Consider the following 20,547-nt stretch of genomic DNA (forward strand, 5'->3'; position numbering starts at 1 on the left):
CAAAATAACACGCCTGCATAGAATCCTGCGGCCCATCCGCGGGAGCCCAGGAGGAAAAGCGCGCCGTGCGCAGCCGGCGGGCGAGGAGAATCGAGGAGGAAAGCGCCGTGAGGAGGAGAGTGTCGCTACATTTAAATTATCAAGGGGTTTTAGCCCAGCTTCACTTCCTCACTAGCCGGCTACGCGGGCGGGCCGGACTAAGCACGCGGTGTTGGTGTATTCTGTGGTTCGTTGTTGACGGCGAATTTCCACAAGCACGTCATCCGCGATGCCTTCGCCGAGTTCGTGCCGCTGCTCCCGCGCTCGTCTTCCACAGCTGGCTGCCGTTCATCATTCCAGCGTAGAATTTCACTTCTCGTCTGTCGTCCTAATGGGGAAGCCGCGTTTACGAAGGTGTGAGCCATTGCTTAAGGGAGTATGAGCGACTCGTCGTCTTACTAAACGGACAGATTTAATTTTGAAGAAATTTAATTTCGAAGAATCACAAGCTGCAAATGGTGGGCGAAGGCTGCTAACCACGCCGCCGAGCAAACTCGAGACGTCGAACGCAAGCGACAACGGCGGACTGCGAGCATACCGTCAGTGACGTCGTTCTGTCCGCCGCAGCCGCTTGTGTGTGTGTAACCTCATAATTGAGAAATACTTTAATGAACCCTCGGGATTAACCCAGTGATAAACACAAGGGCCGCACGTTTCAGCTTCGCTGGTTAACCATTTTCACAGAGTAGAAAAGCAGACGATTCTTTTTTTTTTTTTTTGTAGCTAGTATGTTTAAAGACTGACCTCATCTTTCTTTTTGTAGCGCTTCTTTGGCGTGGTGAGAAGCTTCGGTGGGGTTGAAGATCATCCTACAATCACGCACTTTGGCCAGATCTTCAGGCTCCCGAGCCTAAACTGCGCGAAACGTTAAGACGACAGGAAGAAACCCAGCTTCTGCGCTTCGCTGTGTGAGTTTCTTCCATTCGTGCAGTTTACCCTTCTTTCAGTATGAACCAACTGGCCCGATAAATGTTATTGCTGTAGGTGGATACCGCTTTCTCATGGTATCACTCATTCGGACAAGGAAGAACGCCAGCGAGCGTGAATCGCGCGCCAGCTGCAGGTCCGAACGAGCTCAAGGCTGCGGCGTCTGCAGTGGAGCTCGATGGAACGGCGCTGCTATCTGGCGGCTGTCACTGAAGTGGCGACAGCGCGGGCGTAGACAACTGAAGCTAGTCTGGGTGCGCCGATGGCCCATAGCTGCGCGGGCGCTCTCTTTTCGCCGCTTAGTTTGCGCTGGAAGCGAAAGGTAGGACGAAGGTCAAACTGGCCGATGCATAAGGTTAACACCTGGTCAGCTTGAAGGGAAGGACCTACATGCATTTGGCAATGCACGGCGCGCAATGTTAATTCAGCACGTGTAAGCCATTGTTTGACCGAACCGCTATTTTGTTATACTAATCCTAATCAGACAACGAGAGAAATTGTACAACCTTGGCACATCTCTAGACTGCAAGCAGCATGTGTTAGCTATCCGTCTATCGCTTTAAATGACAGTGGAATTAGCTTGCTTAATAATAGAAGGTAGTGTGTCGATTCTGCTGCATTTTTAAGGCTGTTATCATGTGGAACGGATGCTCTATTGCCCATGAGCAGTGGTTCTTGAGACTGTATATGTGCTGTTTTAGGAATAAAATTTAAGATTCCTGTCTGCGCTGGTCTTCGTGTCTTTTTCTTGTAGTCGTTTAGTGTACGCAAAACTTCCAACAATTGCACGTATCTTTTGTTCGTGGAGTTTTGCACATTGATGTATATAGCTGTCTTTAAGCTTTTAATTTCCCTTTGGCCTTTATTTTGTGAGATTAAAGCAGCCGCAACCTGTACATAAAAATCGGCACAACGAATTAAAAATGTTTGCGGCGTGGATGAGAAACATGACCCCGTAGTCTAGTCGTAAGCCTGAGACCGTTGGTGTGCATTTCTGTACTGCGACTTTTTAACGCGCGTCACTGCAAAGATTCCCAAATAGATCTGCACCGTGATGTTTTAAAGGAGGTCATTACTGATATAACAACTTTGGGGCTCAACGGTTAAGCATCATCCTTTATGCCTCTATATGCTGTTCTCACCTGCGAGCTTCATTGGAAAGTGTTGCTCCGCGTACTTATGGACACTTAAGGACGCGCAGTGTTTGCCGAAAAATAATTGTAGCACTTTCTCGGCACCTCAAGACGCCTAAAGCGTAAATTCAAGCATATATGCACAAGTCATTGCCATGTTTTAAGCCGTCTGAAAAAGAACATGTTCATGACGAAATTTCTAGCAAGCACAATAGACAAGGACGCAGAGAAGGTGCAAACACGAGCGCTCACTCACAACTGTTCTTTTTGGAAAGAGACAGAGCATAAAACCGCCAGCCATCTGCGCTAAGAATGTGCAAAACGAGTCGTCAGTTATTATAAAGACAGGTCACAAAGGTTCTAGCAGCATTCAAGAATACAATTTGTTTGTCCGCGATAGCAACCGATGGCTGGCTGACCGACGCATTTTTCAGCACCCCTTATTATATAGAACGCCTCTGTAATTTCACGCGTTTATATTTATCTGAAAACAAAATATCGTTGTCAAAAATACCGGTTCACGATGACACAGGTTGCAGTGGTTACGCAACTGCGAACGATTTTCTTTTCCGAGAGCGTGTTTTGGTTCTTTTAAGGCACGTTCACACCGAAGGCGGAGCGGAAAAGCGGATCCGGCCAAGCGGCCTCGGATTTTCCGCTTTGCGTAAACTACGTGGCCGCTTGGTCGGATCGCGCACGGACCGATTTTTTCCGCGCGGATAAGTTGGCCGCTTTGGCCGCAGCCAATCAGAACCCGACACTTCGGAAGCGCTGGTGAACGCATGTAAACGAATGTCTTTCTCTGGGCTTTTCGCTTCTGTTATTCGAAAGCGTCAAAATGGCAAGTTGGGCCAGTTGGTTGGGATTCATAGTAAGGTTTGTTACAGCGCAACACAAGACAAGGACAAAAGAACGACGACACGGCGCCGTGTCGTCGCTTTATACCTTCTTTTGTCCTTGTCTTGTGTTGCGCTGTAACAAACCTTGAAAATCGACTAGACAAGTGGCGAGTAAAATGCCAACGATCTCGTCTTCGTCGTCTGAGCTCATCATTTTGCAGAAGCAGATAGCGGACAGGAGCGCGCCGAGCCACGACGAAAAAAAAAATATCGAAAGTGCGCGTACAAACCCAAAGTGCCGCGAGATGGCGGCACGTCCCTGAAATTGCTAAAGAAATTGCGAGATGCCCCGCCTTCCCGGCGGCGCGGATAACCAGACAATGCGGCTGGTCTGAACAGGCGCGGGCGCTCGCCGCCTCGCCGCTTTGAAAATCCGCTTGTCCGCTTATGCCTTTAGAGGAGCGTTTATGCACCGACCGGTTTGTCCTATGTACATAACACCGCGCGCAAGGCCGCGCTCCTCGCACCACCAAGCAGGCGCCGCGAGAAGTACTGCGGCGCAATCAGCGCCTGAGGCGGAGTTAGCTGCGCGTCGTCTGCTACGGTTCCTCCCACTTCGCCACACGCGCTCTGGTACACGAGACTGTAGCCGTGGTGCTCGAAAGGAAGGAGACCTTCATCTAAGCTTCATGTGGAGCCTCGGTCTGGGCTTCTTCGTATTTACGATATAATAAATCTGAAGCATAGGTCTATATATATGCCTTGCTTGTCATGTGATTATTTGATGTTTTACTTCCTTAGCAAGCGAATTCTGAAATCGACCTTGTTTCTGAAAAGGGACCTTTTATAAGTAAAAGGCGCAGTTAAAATTACAGGTGTACAGCATGCCTGCGTGCTTTGATAACCGATTTAGAATGCTACCTGTTGACGCATTATTGCTACAGGGTTTATGTACTCCAAGGCGAGCGCGCAATCTAGGTTTCGCGGCGAAGTGAGAGGAACCGTAGCAGACGACGCGCAGCTAACTCCGCCTCAGGTGCTGATTGCGCCGCAGTGCTTCGCGCTGCGCCCGTCGTGGCGCTCCGCGAAGCGCGGCCACCCGCTCCGTGTTACCTCTGTACACGTTGCCACATGTTAACGGAATCCGGTACACAACAACTATTCTGCATTTTTTGAATTCTTGAACTTCTTTAAAACCGCAGCTGCATTTTCTTTTGCTAGTGTCAAACTTTTTTGAAACAGCTTGGCACAGTTTTTGCACCTTGTTAGGAGCGCTGAAAACCACTTCAACGCCATACCGGCTCACAACATTCTTTAGCCCATGTGAAAGATAATGCACGTAAGGTACAACCGCAAGGCGTTTTCACTCCTTGCTATGCCTGTTCTTTGCATCTATTGATTGTGCACCCGTTTCTATCTGAGCCACTTAACTTAAATGCTTAATTACTTAGACCATCTAATTACAATCCTAATTATTTATTTAAGTACTTAATTACTATATTGATTAAGCACAAGTGGATCTGGTGACGAGCAGGCGATCTGTCGCATAAACAGTTTTGGTGCTGTTGTGAAGCAGACAAGACCGAGTCAGGGCAACACCGTCATGAGCATATCTGGTGTCCAAAGTCGAAAGTATCATTCGTAGGAGGCAGGGTATCTTCCTGTCGACAAAGAGTAAAAGTGATGACTTGCCAGCTGTGTGGTGGCTCTCTCCTTAGCGCACAGTCTACACACGTCACTCGCGTACACGCTCGGACACACGTGCTTAGCTAGCGCCGGGGTGAGCAGGGACCCCGTCTGTAATTGCCTGTATAACACTGCCTCCTTCCGGGTAAGCCCCGGGTGAGGTGGCGGCATAGTCTGTCTGTTAAGTCTGTACCACTTCACTATTTCGTCGGTGGTGGTCATCTTGTCCTTGGCACTGCACCGCGACCAACACTCCGAGTCGGCCGTGCTTGCAGCTGCGCGGTTGGTTAGTCCTCGCGCGGCCGAGTTGGCCGTCTCGTTGTGGTTCACGTTCCCGCGTTCCGACACGTCACTGCCCATGTGGGCCGGAAACCACTTGATTACCACAGCGCTTTTGCGTCCGATGTCTTCGGCCTTGCGCAGTATACGCGCAGCCTCACTACATACCCTACCCTTGGCGTAGTTCTTCACTGCCGTTCTAGAGTCATACAACACTGTAGCGCATCCGGGGTCGGAGACGGCCAAGGCGATGGCCACCTCCTCCGCCCGGTGCGCCTCTCGAGTCCGGACGCTCACCGCGGTCTTCTTTGCACCCGTCGATGCCCCGACAGCCACCACCGCGTATGCGTCGCTGCTCCCTCGATACTCCGCCGCGTCCACGTAGATGGCGCCTTCTTCTCTGGCGTGGAGGTCCACGAGAGCCCTGGCCCTCGCCAACCTCCGCTCCTTGTTGTGCTCGGGGTTCACGTTCCTCGGGATCGGGCAAGCCCTGAGCTTTCTGTAGATGCTATCCGGTATAGGTACGTCTTTCTGCTGCTCGCCTTCCCTCGGCTCGAGGCCAAGGTCCGGCAGTATCTTTCTCCCGGTTCTCGTTTCAGAGAGACGCTCGAGTTGCGCCGTTCTCTGTGCTTCGGCTATCGCCTCCAGCGTGTTGTGGACTCCCAGCGCCATGAATTTTTCGGTGCTCGTGCTCCCGAGGAGGCCGAGCGCCGCCTTATACGCCTTGCGTATGGTGGCGTCTATCTTGTTACGTTCGCTCGGCCTCCAGTTGTGGAAGGCGGCCACGTACGTTATGTGGCTAACTGCGAAGGATTGAACGAGCCTAGTCAGGCTCTCCTCATTCATCCCCGCTCTTCTGTTGGACACCCTCTTGATGAGTCTCATTGCCGCGGCCGCTTTGCCCGCGAGCTTGTTGACCGTTTCACCGTTGACTCGGTTTCGCTGGATGAGCAGCCCGAGCACTCGAATCTTCTCGACCTCCGGTATTACTTGTGCTCCCGCTGTCTTGACGGTGATCGTGGGCCGCTCGTACTTGACTTCCATATTCTTTCTTTTCCTGCTCGCTCCTGTGAGTGGAATCACCAGCAGTTCTGACTTGGCCGGAGAGCAAACGAGTCCAGACCCGCCCAGCTGCTCCTCGATGGCGTTGACCGCTTCTTGCAGCGTTATCTCGATATGCCCGTCGCTTCCTTCTGGTACCCATAGCGTAACGTCGTCGGCGTAGATGGTGTGCCGGACTCTCGCTACTCTTTCTAGCCGGTTGGCCACCCCGATCATCACGAGGTTGAAGAGAAGCGGGGAGATCACCGAGCCCTGCGGAGTTCCGACGCTGCGCAGCTTCTTCTCTTCGAGCTGCAGGTCTCCCGCGCAGATTTCGGTGGTCCGTTCCGTCAGGAAGTCTTTGATGTACTGGTATGTCCTTCTGCCCATGTTTAGTCTGGATACTTGGGCCAGGATAGCCGAGTGCCTCACTTTATCGAAGGCGCTCTGCAAGTCCAGCCCGAGTATGGCTCTGTTGTCCTTGGTGCCCGTCGTATCGTCGATGATCTCGTTCTTCTGTAAGATCATGGCGTCTTGCGTCCCGAGCTTCTTCCGAAACCCTATGATGGAATTTGGGTAAAGCTCCGATTCTTCCAGGTAACGCTGCCACCTGTTCATGAGAACGTGCTCGAGGACCTTTCCCACGCACGAAGTGAGCGAGATCAGCCTGAGGTTCTCTATGTTGGGCGGCTTGCCAGGCTTGGGGATGAGGATCGTCTTGGCTGCTTTCCATTGCTTGGGCAGCCTTCCTTCTTGCCAGCACTTGATGTAGATGTTCGTGAGCGTTTCGATGGCCGCTTCGTTGAGGTTCTTGAGCGCTCTGTTGGTCGCTCGATCGGGACCCGCGGCTGACCTGCCATTGAGATCCTGCAGGGCTACTCTGACTTCCCATGTCTGGATGTCTCGATCTAGCGTCTCGTTCTCGTTGCCTTGGTAATCCGGGTGTCTTTCCGTGGGGGTGGTCGGTAGGTACTTGGCGTCCAAGCGCCCCTTGACCTCGTCCTCCCCGTGTTCACAGATTGCCTTGTGTAGGATTCTGGCCAAGATGTTGTGTTGGTGGCCCTTGGTCTTGGTTTCGTCGAGGAGGTGCCGCAGCATGTTCCACGTCTTGCCCTTGTGCATCTGTCCGTCGGCTTCGTTGCAGGCCTCGTTCCACTGTTGGGTGCATAGCACCCTGCAGTGGACCTCGATCTGCCTCTTGAGCTCGGCGATCTTCTTCCTTAGGCTTCGGTTGGTTCGTCGCTTCTGCCACCTCGCCTTTATGGACTGCTTGGCTTCTATCAGGTGGGCCAGCCGACTGTCCATCTTGTCTATCCGTTCGTCCGTCTCCAGCTCTTTGGTGGCTCCTTCCATCGTCTCAACGACGTTGGCCGCCCATTGCTCGATGTCCGTAATGTCCAGTTGCACCGCGGGTAGCGCCTTTCGAAAGGCGTCCCAGTCCGTCATGCGATGCTTCCTTATGCCGCTGTTGCCTTGGCCTTCGAGCGGTACGACGACCTCCACGATGTAGTGATCGCTTCCCAGCTCTTGGCCCGTGTTTCTCCATTTTGCTTCTCTCGATCCTCCGTCGGTTTTGACGAAGGTAAGGTTCGGAGTGGTGTCTCTCGTAACCGATGTACCGATCCTGGTGGGAAAGGCCGGATCCGTAATTAGGTTCAGTCCCACGTCGGTGGCGTCTTGCATGAGCTCTCTCCCCTTGACCATCGTTCTGTGGTAGCCCCAGTCTTGGCTCGGAGCGTTAAAGTCTCCGCACACTACGCGCGTATTGCTTCCCGCGACTGAACTCGCTTTGTGGAACAGTGCCTTGAATTTTTGTTGTCCGTCGGACGGATTGCTGTAGACGTTCACCAGGAAAGTGCTCCCCTTCCTCCTCTTGCCCGTGATTACTTCCACTGTGCAGTGTTCGATGGCGCTTCTGCCGTTCATTTCGTGTTCCATGAAGGCGATCCCTTTCCTAACGAAGGTGCGGACGCCTCTGCCCTTGCCCTTGGACGAGTTGAGCAACAGTTCTCTCTGATTCCACTCCATACCCCTCTGCCCTTGCCCTTGGATGAGTTGAGCAACGGTTCTCTCTGATTCCACTCCATGCCTGGAAGATTGAAGTCGCCTCCAATTACAATATTGACGTGAGAGATAGCTGTAAGCACGTCTTGTAAAGTTATCAATGGTTATCAATGGATGATCCAATTGTCAGTGTTGTGCCGGTCGCTAACGAAACCTTCCATAATACCAGTTAGCAGTCTTGGTCCGGGTTGTCAGTTGACGAGCTTCATAACACACTATCAATTAAGATAAAAAACACCACTATCATGCGTGTTTCTGTCTGTGCGATACGCAGTGCACTCCGATGCAAAGACGTCAGTGCCTGCTATATAATCGCCAAACCGATGTGATGGATGTCAAGGATGTCACGACTTTCAGCGCTCCAGAAATGGACAGAGACACAATTCAAATATGTTAAAGAACATTTATCTAAATAAAAAGTAACGAAAAAAGAACAATTAGCAAACTACCCTGACACACTATAAACAATATACACACACGAGACGCTCCAAAAGCTAGCTATACACGTAAAAACAAACAAGCAATCAACTACCATATTGTTCCTCCGCTCGACTAATCAACGTGACGTCATGCGCAAACGAATGTTCTGACCGTTGCCAATCCTGTCGGACTCTGGCCCAGCGTGACAAAGGACGTTGGCCTGCGTGGTTCCGACGCAGCGTGGGCGTTGACGTCCGACGAGAGCGATGAGGTTGTGGTCTTCCGCAGAGACCCGCGTGACACAGGACGCGGTCTGGGCCAGCTGACGTCGCCAGGCGATTGTCTTCGTAGCACGGCACCGCAACCGGTTACGGCAGTGAGGGGTTGGACCGGGATCGCGGAACACAGCCAAGGCGACACAGTCGAGGCTCAGGAGCTAGAGTTGTCTCACGGACCAGAGAGGCGACCTCTCTGGTCCGTGGTCCCCGAAGCTGCTGCCTCCCGTGTCCAGAGCACAGCTGGAGATGCCACTGTCTTGCTTCTTGACCACGTCACCAGTGCCAGCTATTCTACGCCTGCATCTCCTTTTTCTTAATTTCTTCTTTCGCGCTTCGCGTGCTTCTCGCCTTCGGGTCCCTTCTCCGTTTCCTCGACCGGCGTCTTCGTCTTTATCAAATTATCATACAAGTCTTTCCGGTGACTCATGACATAGGCCCCCAATTCAATAGTTTTTTGCGCAAAAAATACTCATCGCACTTTTGCCACATTAGGTTCGAAATGAACGATCACAATGCCACTCCATATGTCCACTGTCCATGCATCACCTCACTGCACCAAACGGTTAATCTCTTCGCTGCACTTAATCACAACTCTGTGCGCATCAAAATACAATTTGCACTGCTTGTGGTCTTGTGAACTAACGTCCGAACCTAAGTAACTCTACTCAAAAAGTTTGCACCAATATTTCCTTTCCCTTTAATATATACAACACGAAAAAAGTATTCTTGCAAAGCGAGGCTACACCTTATTACTAGCGCCTTTCTCCTTAAGTTCCACTAATGACGCAGCTATATTGACGTAATCAGGTATAAACTCTCTGTAGAATCCCGTCAGCCGTAAGAACGATTGAACCTCATTCTTGGTTTTTGGTTGCCCCGCCGTTAGAATTTTTTCTAAAATGTCCTGTTTAGCAGCGATTCTGCCCATGCCTAACTTATGTCCTAGGAGAGAAACCGCTTGGAAGACAAATTCACATTTCGCTGGCTTAACGGTTAACGTCGCGCCCTTGATACGTTGAAACAGCTCTTCTGGTGTTTTCAGGTGCTCCTCCCACGTGCCAGTCGCAACCAGAATAGCATCAATGTAGGGCTCTACATTTTGCATTCCGTGCAAGACTCGTCTCATCAGTTTTGAGAATACTGCTGCAGCTGTTTTTAACTCAAACGGCATGTACTTAATGTGAGAAAGTCCGCTAGAACACGGTAACGCTGCTTTCTCCTTGGACGATGTTTCCAAGGGGATGTGCGAGTAGCCTTTCGCCAAGTACAACTTTGAATAAAACTTGGTGCCTGCGATTTTCGCGAACACAATATCAATCCTCGGTACAGGCTTGGCGTCCGCCCTCAGGACGTTGTTCAAACGTCTAAAATCCACGCGGACATTGTTCGAACCATCGGCACTCTTGATCACGACTAAGGGGGCGTTGTATGCCGAGTTAGGCCTTTTCATTATTCCTTCACGCAGCATTTCGCCCACTTCATTCTCTACCACTTCTTCCACCGCCAGCGGTAGAGAGTCTCCACATGTACTGGTTCCTCAGTAGTGCATTGCAGTTTGCATTGCACTAATTCTGTACTTCCTGGAAGGTTTGAAAAAAAATCCCTGTACTTGTGCAGTAGAACCTTCAGTTCCGCATCCTGTTTTTCCGAAAGTGATGGGTTAATTACCACGTTTTCTACACCCTTTTTGGAGTTGTACCTGGGCATGTCGGCCACACCAGTTTCGTCAGTCACGACCACGCACGCTGTTGTGGAATTTTCTTTTGTCTCTCTCTCTTCGTACTTCTTTAACGTGTTTATCTTCTTATGACTTGAAGAAAAGAGCGCTACGAAGACGCGGACTAAAAGATGAACATGTACGATGGACAGGCGCTACTTCCAACTAAATGTATTTTTGAAGAAACAGGCTTTTAAATAGATACCACCTAGAATGGCCCATCGGGACATCGCGACCTCCCTATCTCATTAGAAAAGCTATCTATTTTTTGGTAAGCGTCACTGAAGGGCAGCTAATGCACGTGCCCTCGGCCTTTGCAATGTAGAAAGCTTCCAATATCTCCCGATCTAGTGTATCTCTAGACCGTGCCAGAAACCTGGTGTCACGAAGATACGGACGGCAATTGTGACGTTTACAGTGTTCTGCCAGATGGCCCACAGCATAGTTATTTATGGCCCAATTGTGCTCACTCGCCCCTTCTTTAAAACACCGTCCGGTTTGACCGATATAAACCTGTTGGCAACTTAGAGGTATCTCATACACGACATTGCTTTTGCAAGCCGTGTACTGCGCTGCACGTTTCTTAGAGCATGGTTAGAGCATGCCATGTCTTCTTCTCTGAGACAATTGCCCTAAATGGGCAGTCAGACTTGTGGGTCTTGCCGGAGAAAAATATTTCCAAGAAGCTTACCTCAGCCCTGTTCGTCGCCTTCCGAAGAGCATCCAGGTTGAAGTTCTCAAGCAGCTTGATCGCTTTGGCTTTTTGCTTTTTGTGGTTGAAATCCACCGCCTTGAAATTCTTCTCAATCGCGCTGATGTCCCTCTCTCAATAGGCGCCCTTGCAAAGGATGACGAAGCCATCCTCCTTGTCCGCCTCTACCACGACGAGGTCATTTTGCCATAGGAAGCCAGTTAACTTCTTGAAGGGTTGGTTAGGGGTGGTTTTAGTACGCACGGTCCGAAGAAGAGTATCCACCGCGTCACTGGTAGCTCGGTCCCGCTCTGCCTCGCCAGCGCAGCTTCCTATTCGCCGGGCCGGAGCGAGCAGCTGGTGCTTCTTGGACGGCGGCTCAAAGCTGTATTTCGTTCCTTTTTGAAGTAGACTGCTTACGTCGTCTGGGAGCACAACATCGCCGAGTAGTGTCTCTTTAGTTGGCTGAATGTTTTGCCGACTTCGCTTTGTTAGGCCTATTCTTGAACTTTGACAAAGGAATTCAGTCACTTGTTTGGCAATCCTTTTGGACTGGGCGAATTCTCGGCCGCCTACAACCTGATCCTTGCTTTCGTCGCTCAGGACCCAAAGCCAGTTGTTGTACCTACGTACCTGCCGCCCTTTCTCAGACTTCATTATCCTGTACATCCTTTTGACGTGTCCCCATGAAGGTTCCAGGCCACCAAGAAAGACTTGAACTTCGGGAGCAACTATTTCCTGTTTGAGGTAGTGTGTCACTATCCGAGACTGACAGGAGTTTATTGCCATGAGGTTGATGCACGGGGCGATGGGACAAGGTTGAACTTGTGAAAAGAGGAAACAGCCGAATGTAGAAGAAATCTGAAGCAGCAGAAGCTTGATGTGGGCGAGTTGGTTTTGCATACTTGATGAAAAGAGCGCTACGAATGCGCGGACCAGAAGAGGAGCATGTACGACGGACAAGGCGCTACCTCCAACTAAATGTTTTTTTTTGAAGAAACAGGTTTTTAAATAGATACAACCTTCAATGGCACATCGTGACATCACAACCTCCCTATCTTATTAGAGAAGCTATCTCTTTCTTGGTGAGCGTCACTGAAGGGCAGCTAATGCACACGCCCTCGGCCTTTCCAATGTAGAAAGCTTCGAATATCTCCCATTCTTGTTTACCTCTAGACCGTGCCAGAAACCTGGGGTCACGATGATACGGACGGCAATGGTGACGTTTACGGTGTTCTGACCGTCGTATAGGGCCGTAAATAACAATGAGGGGGGGTGCCATCTGGCGGAACACTGTAAACGTCACAATTGCCGTCCGTATCATCGTGACCCCAGGTTTCTGGCACGGTCTAGAGATAGACTAGAACGGGAGATATTAGAAGCTTTCTACATTGCAAAGGCCGAGGGCACGTGCATTAGCTGCCCTTCAGTGACGCTTACCGAAAAAGGGATAGCTTTTCTAATAAGATAGGGAGGTCACGATGGGCCATTATAGGTTGTATCTATTTAAAAACGTGTTTCTTCAAAAAAACATTTAGTTGGAGGTAGCACCTTGTCCGTCGTACATGTTCCTCTTTTATTCCGTGTCTTCGTAGCGCTCTTTTCTTCAAGTATGCAAAACCACTTAGCCCACATCAAGCTTCTGCATCTTCTTATGACTCTGAATGAGGGGTTCATAATCAAGATCATTCTTCTTTTGAGTCACAGGAAAATGTCCCTTCCACTGCATCAACAGCTTGTTGCTACCGCTGGGAAGGAGGACCAGAGCCTTGTCTCCTGGCGCCTGGCCTCGGTTAACTGTTTTGCGGTCGCAGTACTTCTTGTGTCGGTGTTTTGCCTGCTTCAAGTTCTGGTGCGCCACATTACATGTTTATTCTAATCTTTCCCTCAGCTCTAAAACGTATGTATATGTGGTATTTAGCTGTGTCCCGATTTCTTCCCTTGCCCATAATTCCTTGAGAATCGCTAGTGGTCCTCTCACTGTTCTTCCATACAACACTTCAAATAGCGAGAATCCGATGCTTGCCTGTGGTACCTCCCGGTAGGCGAAAAGGAGAGCCGGCAGGTAAGTACCTGTCCTAGTCTTTGGGCCTCTCTTGGCATATTATCCTGACCATAGTTTTAATCGTACCATTAAATCTTTCGACCAACCCATTCGACATTGGTAGATACGGCGCCGTCAATCTCTGCTCAATGGACATTAACCTGTTGACCTCCTCCATCAATTCTGAGGTAAAGTTCGATCCTCGGTCGCTCAGCACTTCCTTTGGGATCCATTACCGAGAAAAAATCTCGAGGAGAGCTTCTGCCTCTTGTACGGTGTCAATGGTCTTCAAACCAACTGCGTCCAGGTATCTGGCAGACACATCCACCAGCGCGAGGACATAACGGTTTCCCTTGCTAGATGCAGGTGTTATGGGGCCTATTATGTCTATGGCCACTCTGTAAAATCGCATGTCGATAACGGGCATGTTTGCAAGTGATGCACGCCCCACTCGCCCTTTTGGTACCGTTCTTTTCCACACATCACAAGACCTCGCGTATCTCTTCACGTCACTTTGGATTCAGGGCCAAAAGAACAAGGCATTCGTAGCGCTGCTCTTGTAGGAAAAGGACGGGGTTTTACATCGAGTTTTTTATGCCAGCAAGAAACTGAATGATGCGGAAAGAAATTATTCTACAGTGGAGAAAGAATACGCCAGAAGCATAGCGCGGGAAGGACGATCGACAAAGACTAGATGGAGAAACGCTAATTAGCGCTTGTCCTGTCTTGTCTTTGTAGATCGTCCTTCCCACGCTATGCTTCTAGTCTAACTATGTATTAGCAACCAACCCAAGCCTATACTCTTCTGGAGAAAGAATGCCTGGCATTTGTACGAGCTGTCAAAAGGTTTCATATTTATCTGTTTAGCAAATGTTCGTTATCATACAGGTCTTGCCGGTGACAAAGGATGAAACGACAAATGCGAAGGGAGCAATTTTATTTGTAATGCTTCAACAATTTCTACCAATCACTTCTATTTTACCAGAAGCTCTGTAGGCTGATCTTGTTGGTTTTGTTCTAAGATCGAAGTAACACCTACGGCCAACATTAGTTTGTCAATCTCGTCGTCTGACAGTGGCCCTGGATATAGCTCGATATGAGCATGCAAAAGTATTGAAAGGCGTGATACAGGCGTTGGTATGCAAAAAACGCAGACCGAACAAATTCAGCAGACAAAACAATAACGCTCTGGATGCCGACAACGCAAGACGTCTCCTTGCCTTAGGAACAGCGTGGTATGAAACGCCAACCTGCAGAAAAACGAGACTTAAGCACATGCTCTTCGCGTAGTCACCGGATGTCTTTGTGCGACAGTAGGTCAGAGGCTTTTTTGCATGAGATTGAGCTGCGGGCGCACCATGCCTGCCGACAAAGGGGTGCGTTGTCAGATACGGGATGTGTCCAGCGCAGGTTGTGCAGTTGGTTTCCGGGAGGCTTGCTTGGCACACGTTGCTAGTGACACAATAGCCGTGTAGTTTAATTGCATAGATGATTGGCATCTTCGCAACACGCTGAAAATACTCCTGAAGGCACCGAGACGAGCGCCCCACGGGGCCAGTGCAAGCTCTCAGTGATGGAGCAAAGGACGCGACGACAGGGTTCGCCCACAACTTACGACAGTTTTATGAGACTGCTAATCTAGATCCTCAACAATTGCGTTCATTAATAGAATAGTTCCGTTCAAGTGAATTGTTTGACTGAAGCCCCGCGGTACGGAGTGATTTAAGTACCAAGTACAGAAATCGGTCCCATGGCCGACGCCAGCACCGGGTATACCGGTCGGGCTACCGCAGGTATAAGCGAGGTGCCTGGACGCCAGCCATCACAACGACGAGTCGGGAGTGAAACCTGTATCATACAAGGGCCGCTGCGCTAGTCGTCGAGGGACAGGTGCCAGTCGTCGACGGCTGAGAATCCCGGCCTTCGCACCATGAGAATGCAAAATATTGCGTGCCGACTTTCCTCGAACGGGCCACACTGCCTAATGATTTCCTTGAAATTACTAAAACTAAAAGCAAGTCTAAGCAGTAGTGTGCGCGATGCCTTTGAGCACGTGGGCAGCGTTTTTCGCGTTCAGCATCTGCTAGTCAACTGTTCAGCTATAATATACAAGGCGAAATGACAGCGTGGCAGGTAATACGGCGAATAGGCACAGGCCTTTATGCACTACTGCACACTCGTCTTAAATAGCGGTCTTATTTTACGCCCATAAACACCAGTCACGTGACAATATTTTGTCATCTAAGTGCAAGTGGTTTATATTTCTACCCAAAGGAGTATTTGTAAAAGTTTGCAGTATTCTTGTGTCGTTGTCTGTTCAGTCTATAAGCGTTAAGCTGCAAAACCAAGTTGTATATGTATCCATCTTAATACTTGAGCGCATATTGGCACGATTTCCAGCTCATACGCTAGCTGGTGGTTGTGGCATGAAAAATCGCTCTCCCGAGCGACGTGGTGACTTGCCTTTGGGGCACGTCAGCGAGATCCAAAAGTCAGAGCTGTTGAATATAGCGTCTCTTAGAGCATTAGTACGACTTTGGGACGCTGAATCTCTCCAACACAGAGAGAAAACATTCTGGCTGAAGAAAAGCTGGTACAAAGCGCTCGTGACACCTACCATTACATTGTAGGTGTCACCTACAACGCTTTGTAGCATTAAAAATAAAAAATAAACAGAACCGTGACTGCTTTTCGGGAAGCCTCTGAAATCCCCGAATGATTCATCGCTACATTTGCCGTTTCGCTTCGATACCAGCGAAGCATTTTAGGAATGATATATTTCCAGCACAGAACAGTGATGATATCAACAAGAACAGTGAGCACGCCGGTGGGACAACATTTGTGGTGAAGTTGAGTGCGCAGGAGCAGCTTTTCTTTAGAATAATTTTCTTCGTTGACATCGTAAATACGTCAATGCGGGAAGTGCCAAAATATTGTGCTCAATAGTCCACGGGGTAGCATTCCTGTAAACTAAACTCTGATGTCCAGGTAAGCTGGATATGTTTAGAGTGTTGGATTATGGACGAATATAAAATTAGCGCGAAACTTGAGATCATACACCAGTTAAGGATATTGGGGCGGTAATAAGTGAGAAGCCAGATTTATGACCTGATTTCTGATTGGGAACAATGGACACCATCTTACATTCATCAGCTATGAAGCCTTTATTGAACAATAAAAAATATGTTTTCAAGCACAGTAACAAAGAATTAGGACAACATTTCAGGAGGGCACACGGCAATTCATCGGCTCCCGCTCGGAAGGCTGAAAACCGCTTAGCTATTTCCGTACTTCGGTACTCCTGTGCATCCTTAGGCCGCTAACGATGGTTTGAAATGCCGCTTTCGAGACCTTCCGCATCGCTCACGGACACACTGCTCTGTCGGACGTGGAGTCGAACCGTCCAAGGCTGCTTTTTCTGATCAGGTCAATCGTTTGCTGCACGCGGGTTACCCTCAAATGATTATTTCATCTGTGGGCTAAAGTATGGTTTGAGGCGTCAAGACCATAAATGACAAAAGCCGTAGAACTAGATTAGTAGAAAATAGAAAAAACGCAGTAGTATAGTGTCACGTGGTAGTGACGCGTAAAGGACACAGTAGCAATACTGTGGAAGGCGAAACTAACTTTTATTGAGCAAGCCAGTGCCCACAAAAACAGGCTACACTTAAAGTACGGCGAAAGCTGCGAACATAGTCGCCAATCGTCAAAATCTGATCAGCGGGTCAAGCGCGTCGGCTTTTAAACATCAGTCGTCCAATGAGGTTGAGTAATCGCTGGGATCCGTGTGTCTCCCACAAAGTTCTGCATTATTCGCGTCGCGCATACATGCAATCTGATTACACAAGGTTCGGTGACAGACAGCAGATGGAACCATCGATAACATTCCGGAAACTTCCCATACATGCAAGCGCGTCCTGCGCTGTGCGATAACATTTGTAAGGCGGTGAAACGTTGTCACACGATAAAGATAAACATGTACACGTGCCAATAGTATCTATATAAGTTGGCGCATGGGCGTCGTTTCAACGTACGGCAACGATGTGAGCGATAAGAGAAATAAATGAAATGAATAAATGAAATATGCCCGATAGTTGACAATATGCTGAAGGATAAGCAATTAAAGTGCACTGTACACAACGTGAACGGGCACATCACTTGTGTTGAGCAGGTTGTGTACGCCATTCCATTATCTTGAGGACTACTAGTGTACGTGCGACAAAGGAACGCGCCGTGTGAATGTTGGATATGTGCGACACCTCTTCTCTCTCGGAGCAATGGAAGTCGTGCGATTGCCGCGCCTATTTCTTAAAAAAAAGGAAATTTCATTTATAGAAACGCAAGCCAATTGACAAGAGAAATTGCTGAGGCTTGCAGTATAAAGAAGGTGTGTCTTAGCGAAGCGTCTATCTCTCTTCATGGCAAGGAATTTCGTTACTTTTGTCACTCTTGATTATGCGTAAGTTGTCGCAGCTGTCTTGAAGAATCTCTGTGTCTCGCGCATATTATGTTTTTTGAACTGGCACCTATATATGTGCTAGACGTTTCTTCAATAAAATATCAGTATAGAGGCAGCGCCATGTTGTCGATTTTACCTTCCTTTTGTCTGTGGCTCGTGCAGCACTGTTGCGAACCTTACGATAATTACTGTCTAGATGCAGGATACCCATATTATTGTTTTCTAAGGAGTTCGTTTTTTTTCCGCTAGGTGGTGATTTTTGAACGCGCTCAGAAATTTCGCGATCGTCAAAGTAGAAAGCAAAATTAGCCGCCCGCAATCGATTGATTGAAATGCCGCCTTCGAGGTCTTCCGGGGTTCTCACAGGCACGCGGCGCCATCAGACGTGAAGGAGGAGAACTAATTTTTTTTTTTTACTAGGCTGTTCGATTTCTTCCCACCAGGCGGTAATTTTTGAACGCACTCTGAAGTTTCGCGATCGTGTGAGTAGAAAGCACAAATCGCAGCCTCCTGCAGCGGCGCGCGCGCTTCAAATTGTCGCAGATCTCGTGATTCCGCTGCGGCTGATTTTATTGGAGGTGTCACGATCCTCCCTGGTTCGTGAACAAGGGAGGGCTCGAGGCACCCTCCGTTAGGCGGACGCTCCGCAGCGTGGTGTTGATGAACGTTGACTGACCCCGAGCACCTGTGCTCGTCGGTGTTTATTGCGGTGCGGGGACCACTGTTGCCTACCGAGCCTGGCAGGCCACCGAGCCTGACAGGCAAACAAAGATTATGCCCGAGGGGGCGTCACATGCTTGTTACACCCCTTACCCCATGTTTGTTTGTCGACAATACAAAACTTCCAAGTTCAATGTATGAGGCTCTGCCTCCTTTCTAGCCGGGTCGACGGTGCCTGCTACCCAGACGAATAATGATCTGGTGGCCTCCGCCGTCGAGTACTCCGCCTGGGCACCGATGTTGACGGGCTGGGTGGGGCAACACCACGTGCTGCCTGAGACAGCCTCGCTCCATCCGGAGCGTCCGCAGTGGTCGTCCTTGTGAGTGGCGACGGCCTCGACACCGGCCCGACGGGGGCCGCATTACTGACAACGCTTGCCGCCTCCGAGGTGAGCGGTGCTCTGCTGGAAGTGACTGGTGCGGCCGCTAGTCCTCCTGCGGGCTGGAATTCGGAAGTGGCAGTCGAAGGTGCGGGCCAGGTCCCGAGGCGAGGCCTAACATGGTCGGCGTGTCTGTGCCACGTGGCCTCGTCTGGCATGCGGATGAGCAGCGATGAGGTGGTGGCAGGAGACACCACCTGTCCGGCGGACCAGGGTGGGCCAGGACGGAAGTTCGTGACGAAAACTGGAGCTCCTGACTCTGGCAAAGGCCCGGGATGGCACCCTTTGTCAGGAGCCAGCTTCTGCTTCAGCTGCTTCAGGAGCACTGTGGATCGGAGTTCCGGATGCAAGACGTCCAAGGGCGTCTTGACCATCTGACCCAGAAGGAGCTCACAGGGGGCACGGCCAGTGACATCGTAGGGCGTGGTCCGGTACTGAAACAGTAGCCGGGCAATCTGCGTCCAGAAATCACCCGTATGGCCCTTCTTGAGCTTGTCTTTGACGGTTTGCACCACTCGCTCGGCTGCACCGTTTGAAGCAGGGCGGTACGGCGGAACCATCATCTGGCAGATTCGATTCTTCGTTAGCCAGGGCAGGTACTCTGGGCTGGCGAAAGCAGGATCATTGTCAGACACGATGACGTCCGGCAACACCTGGGCGGGGAAGACCTGTCGTAGCGCTGCAAAGGTCGCGGCGGCTGATGGAGTTGTGACAGGTAGAACCTCCACCCACTTCGAAAAGGAGTCCACCCCCGCCAGGAAGTAATGGCCCTTGAAGGGCCCCCCAAAATCCACATGTAGGCGGGACCAGGGTATCTGTGGGAACGGCCAGGGGGCGGTTTCCACATGACTTGAGGCCCGCTGATGCTCTTGGGTGATTTGGCAGCACTGCACCATGTGGGCGATGTCCTGGTCCCTGACAGGGCACCAAACACGGGAGCGGTCCAATATCTTGGTTTTTCCACGCCAGGATGACCCGCGTGCAGCAACTGCCGGACCGTAGACTTGAGACTTTGTGGGATCACCACCCTGGAACCCCACAGTGGGCAGCCCTGCTGCAAGCTCAGCTCAGCGGCCTTGTGGCTATAGGCCTACTGAGCCAATTCCTCCCCACAGGACACCGCCTTGACCACCTGAGACAGGACTGGGTCCCGGCTGGTCCCTTGCGGTACCACAGATCTGGAGAGCACCTCCGGATACGCGTGCTCCAGCATGAACACTTCAGCAGGTTGTGGAACAGCATGAGGCACCTCTGGCAGGGGCAGGCGGCTCAGGGCATCAACAGGTCCCAGGCCCTTTCCCGGACGGTGAACCAGCTGGTAACTATAAGCTGCCAACATCAAGGCCTAGCGTACCACTCGAGGTGATGCCTGCACGGGCCCTAGCAGCCCGGACAGCGGCTTGTGGTCTGTGACCGCCTCGAACATCAGACCCCACAGATACTGGTGGAAGCGTTGTACACCGAACATGAGGGCCAAGCCTTCCTTGTCCAGCTGGATGTAGTGTTATTCTGTAGCCTGAAGCCGACGAGAAGCAAACGACACAGGGCATTCCTGGCCATCGTTGTCCCGGTGTGCCAGGACGGCTCCCACGCCGTACGGCGACGCATCTACGATCGATCACGGCGACAGGCTTGGCAGGATCGAAGTGTACCAGGACTGGAGCCTTGGCTCCTTGCTGCCCTGGAAGGCCCGGTCCTGCTCCTTCTTCCAGACCCATTGCTGACCATCTCGAAGCAGAACATGGAGTGGCTGTAGATGCTCCGACAGGTTCGGAAGGAAACTTCTGTAGAAGTTGATGAGGCCGAGGTACCTATGAAGCTCCTGCTTGT

General features: G+C 50.5%; 2 protein-coding genes across 2 annotated transcripts in view; one reads left to right on the forward strand and one right to left on the reverse strand.

The window, feature by feature from the left end:
- LOC142566172 (uncharacterized) overlaps positions 1 to 7,376 on the reverse strand; it is a 63,905-nt gene extending 56,529 nt beyond the window's left edge. The window contains exon 1 of the mRNA XM_075677029.1: positions 4,631 to 7,376. Within this exon, the coding sequence (XP_075533144.1) occupies positions 4,631 to 7,297 (2,667 nt within the window). The 5' untranslated portion in view covers positions 7,298 to 7,376. The remainder of the gene's footprint in view (positions 1 to 4,630) is intronic.
- LOC142566336 (octopamine receptor beta-2R-like) overlaps positions 1 to 20,547 on the forward strand; it is a 537,631-nt gene that overhangs the window by 507,133 nt on the left and 9,951 nt on the right. The window lies entirely within an intron of this gene.

Source organism: Dermacentor variabilis, unplaced genomic scaffold (genome assembly GCF_050947875.1).
Source record: "Dermacentor variabilis isolate Ectoservices unplaced genomic scaffold, ASM5094787v1 scaffold_12, whole genome shotgun sequence".
NCBI lineage: Eukaryota > Metazoa > Arthropoda > Arachnida > Ixodida > Ixodidae > Dermacentor > Dermacentor variabilis.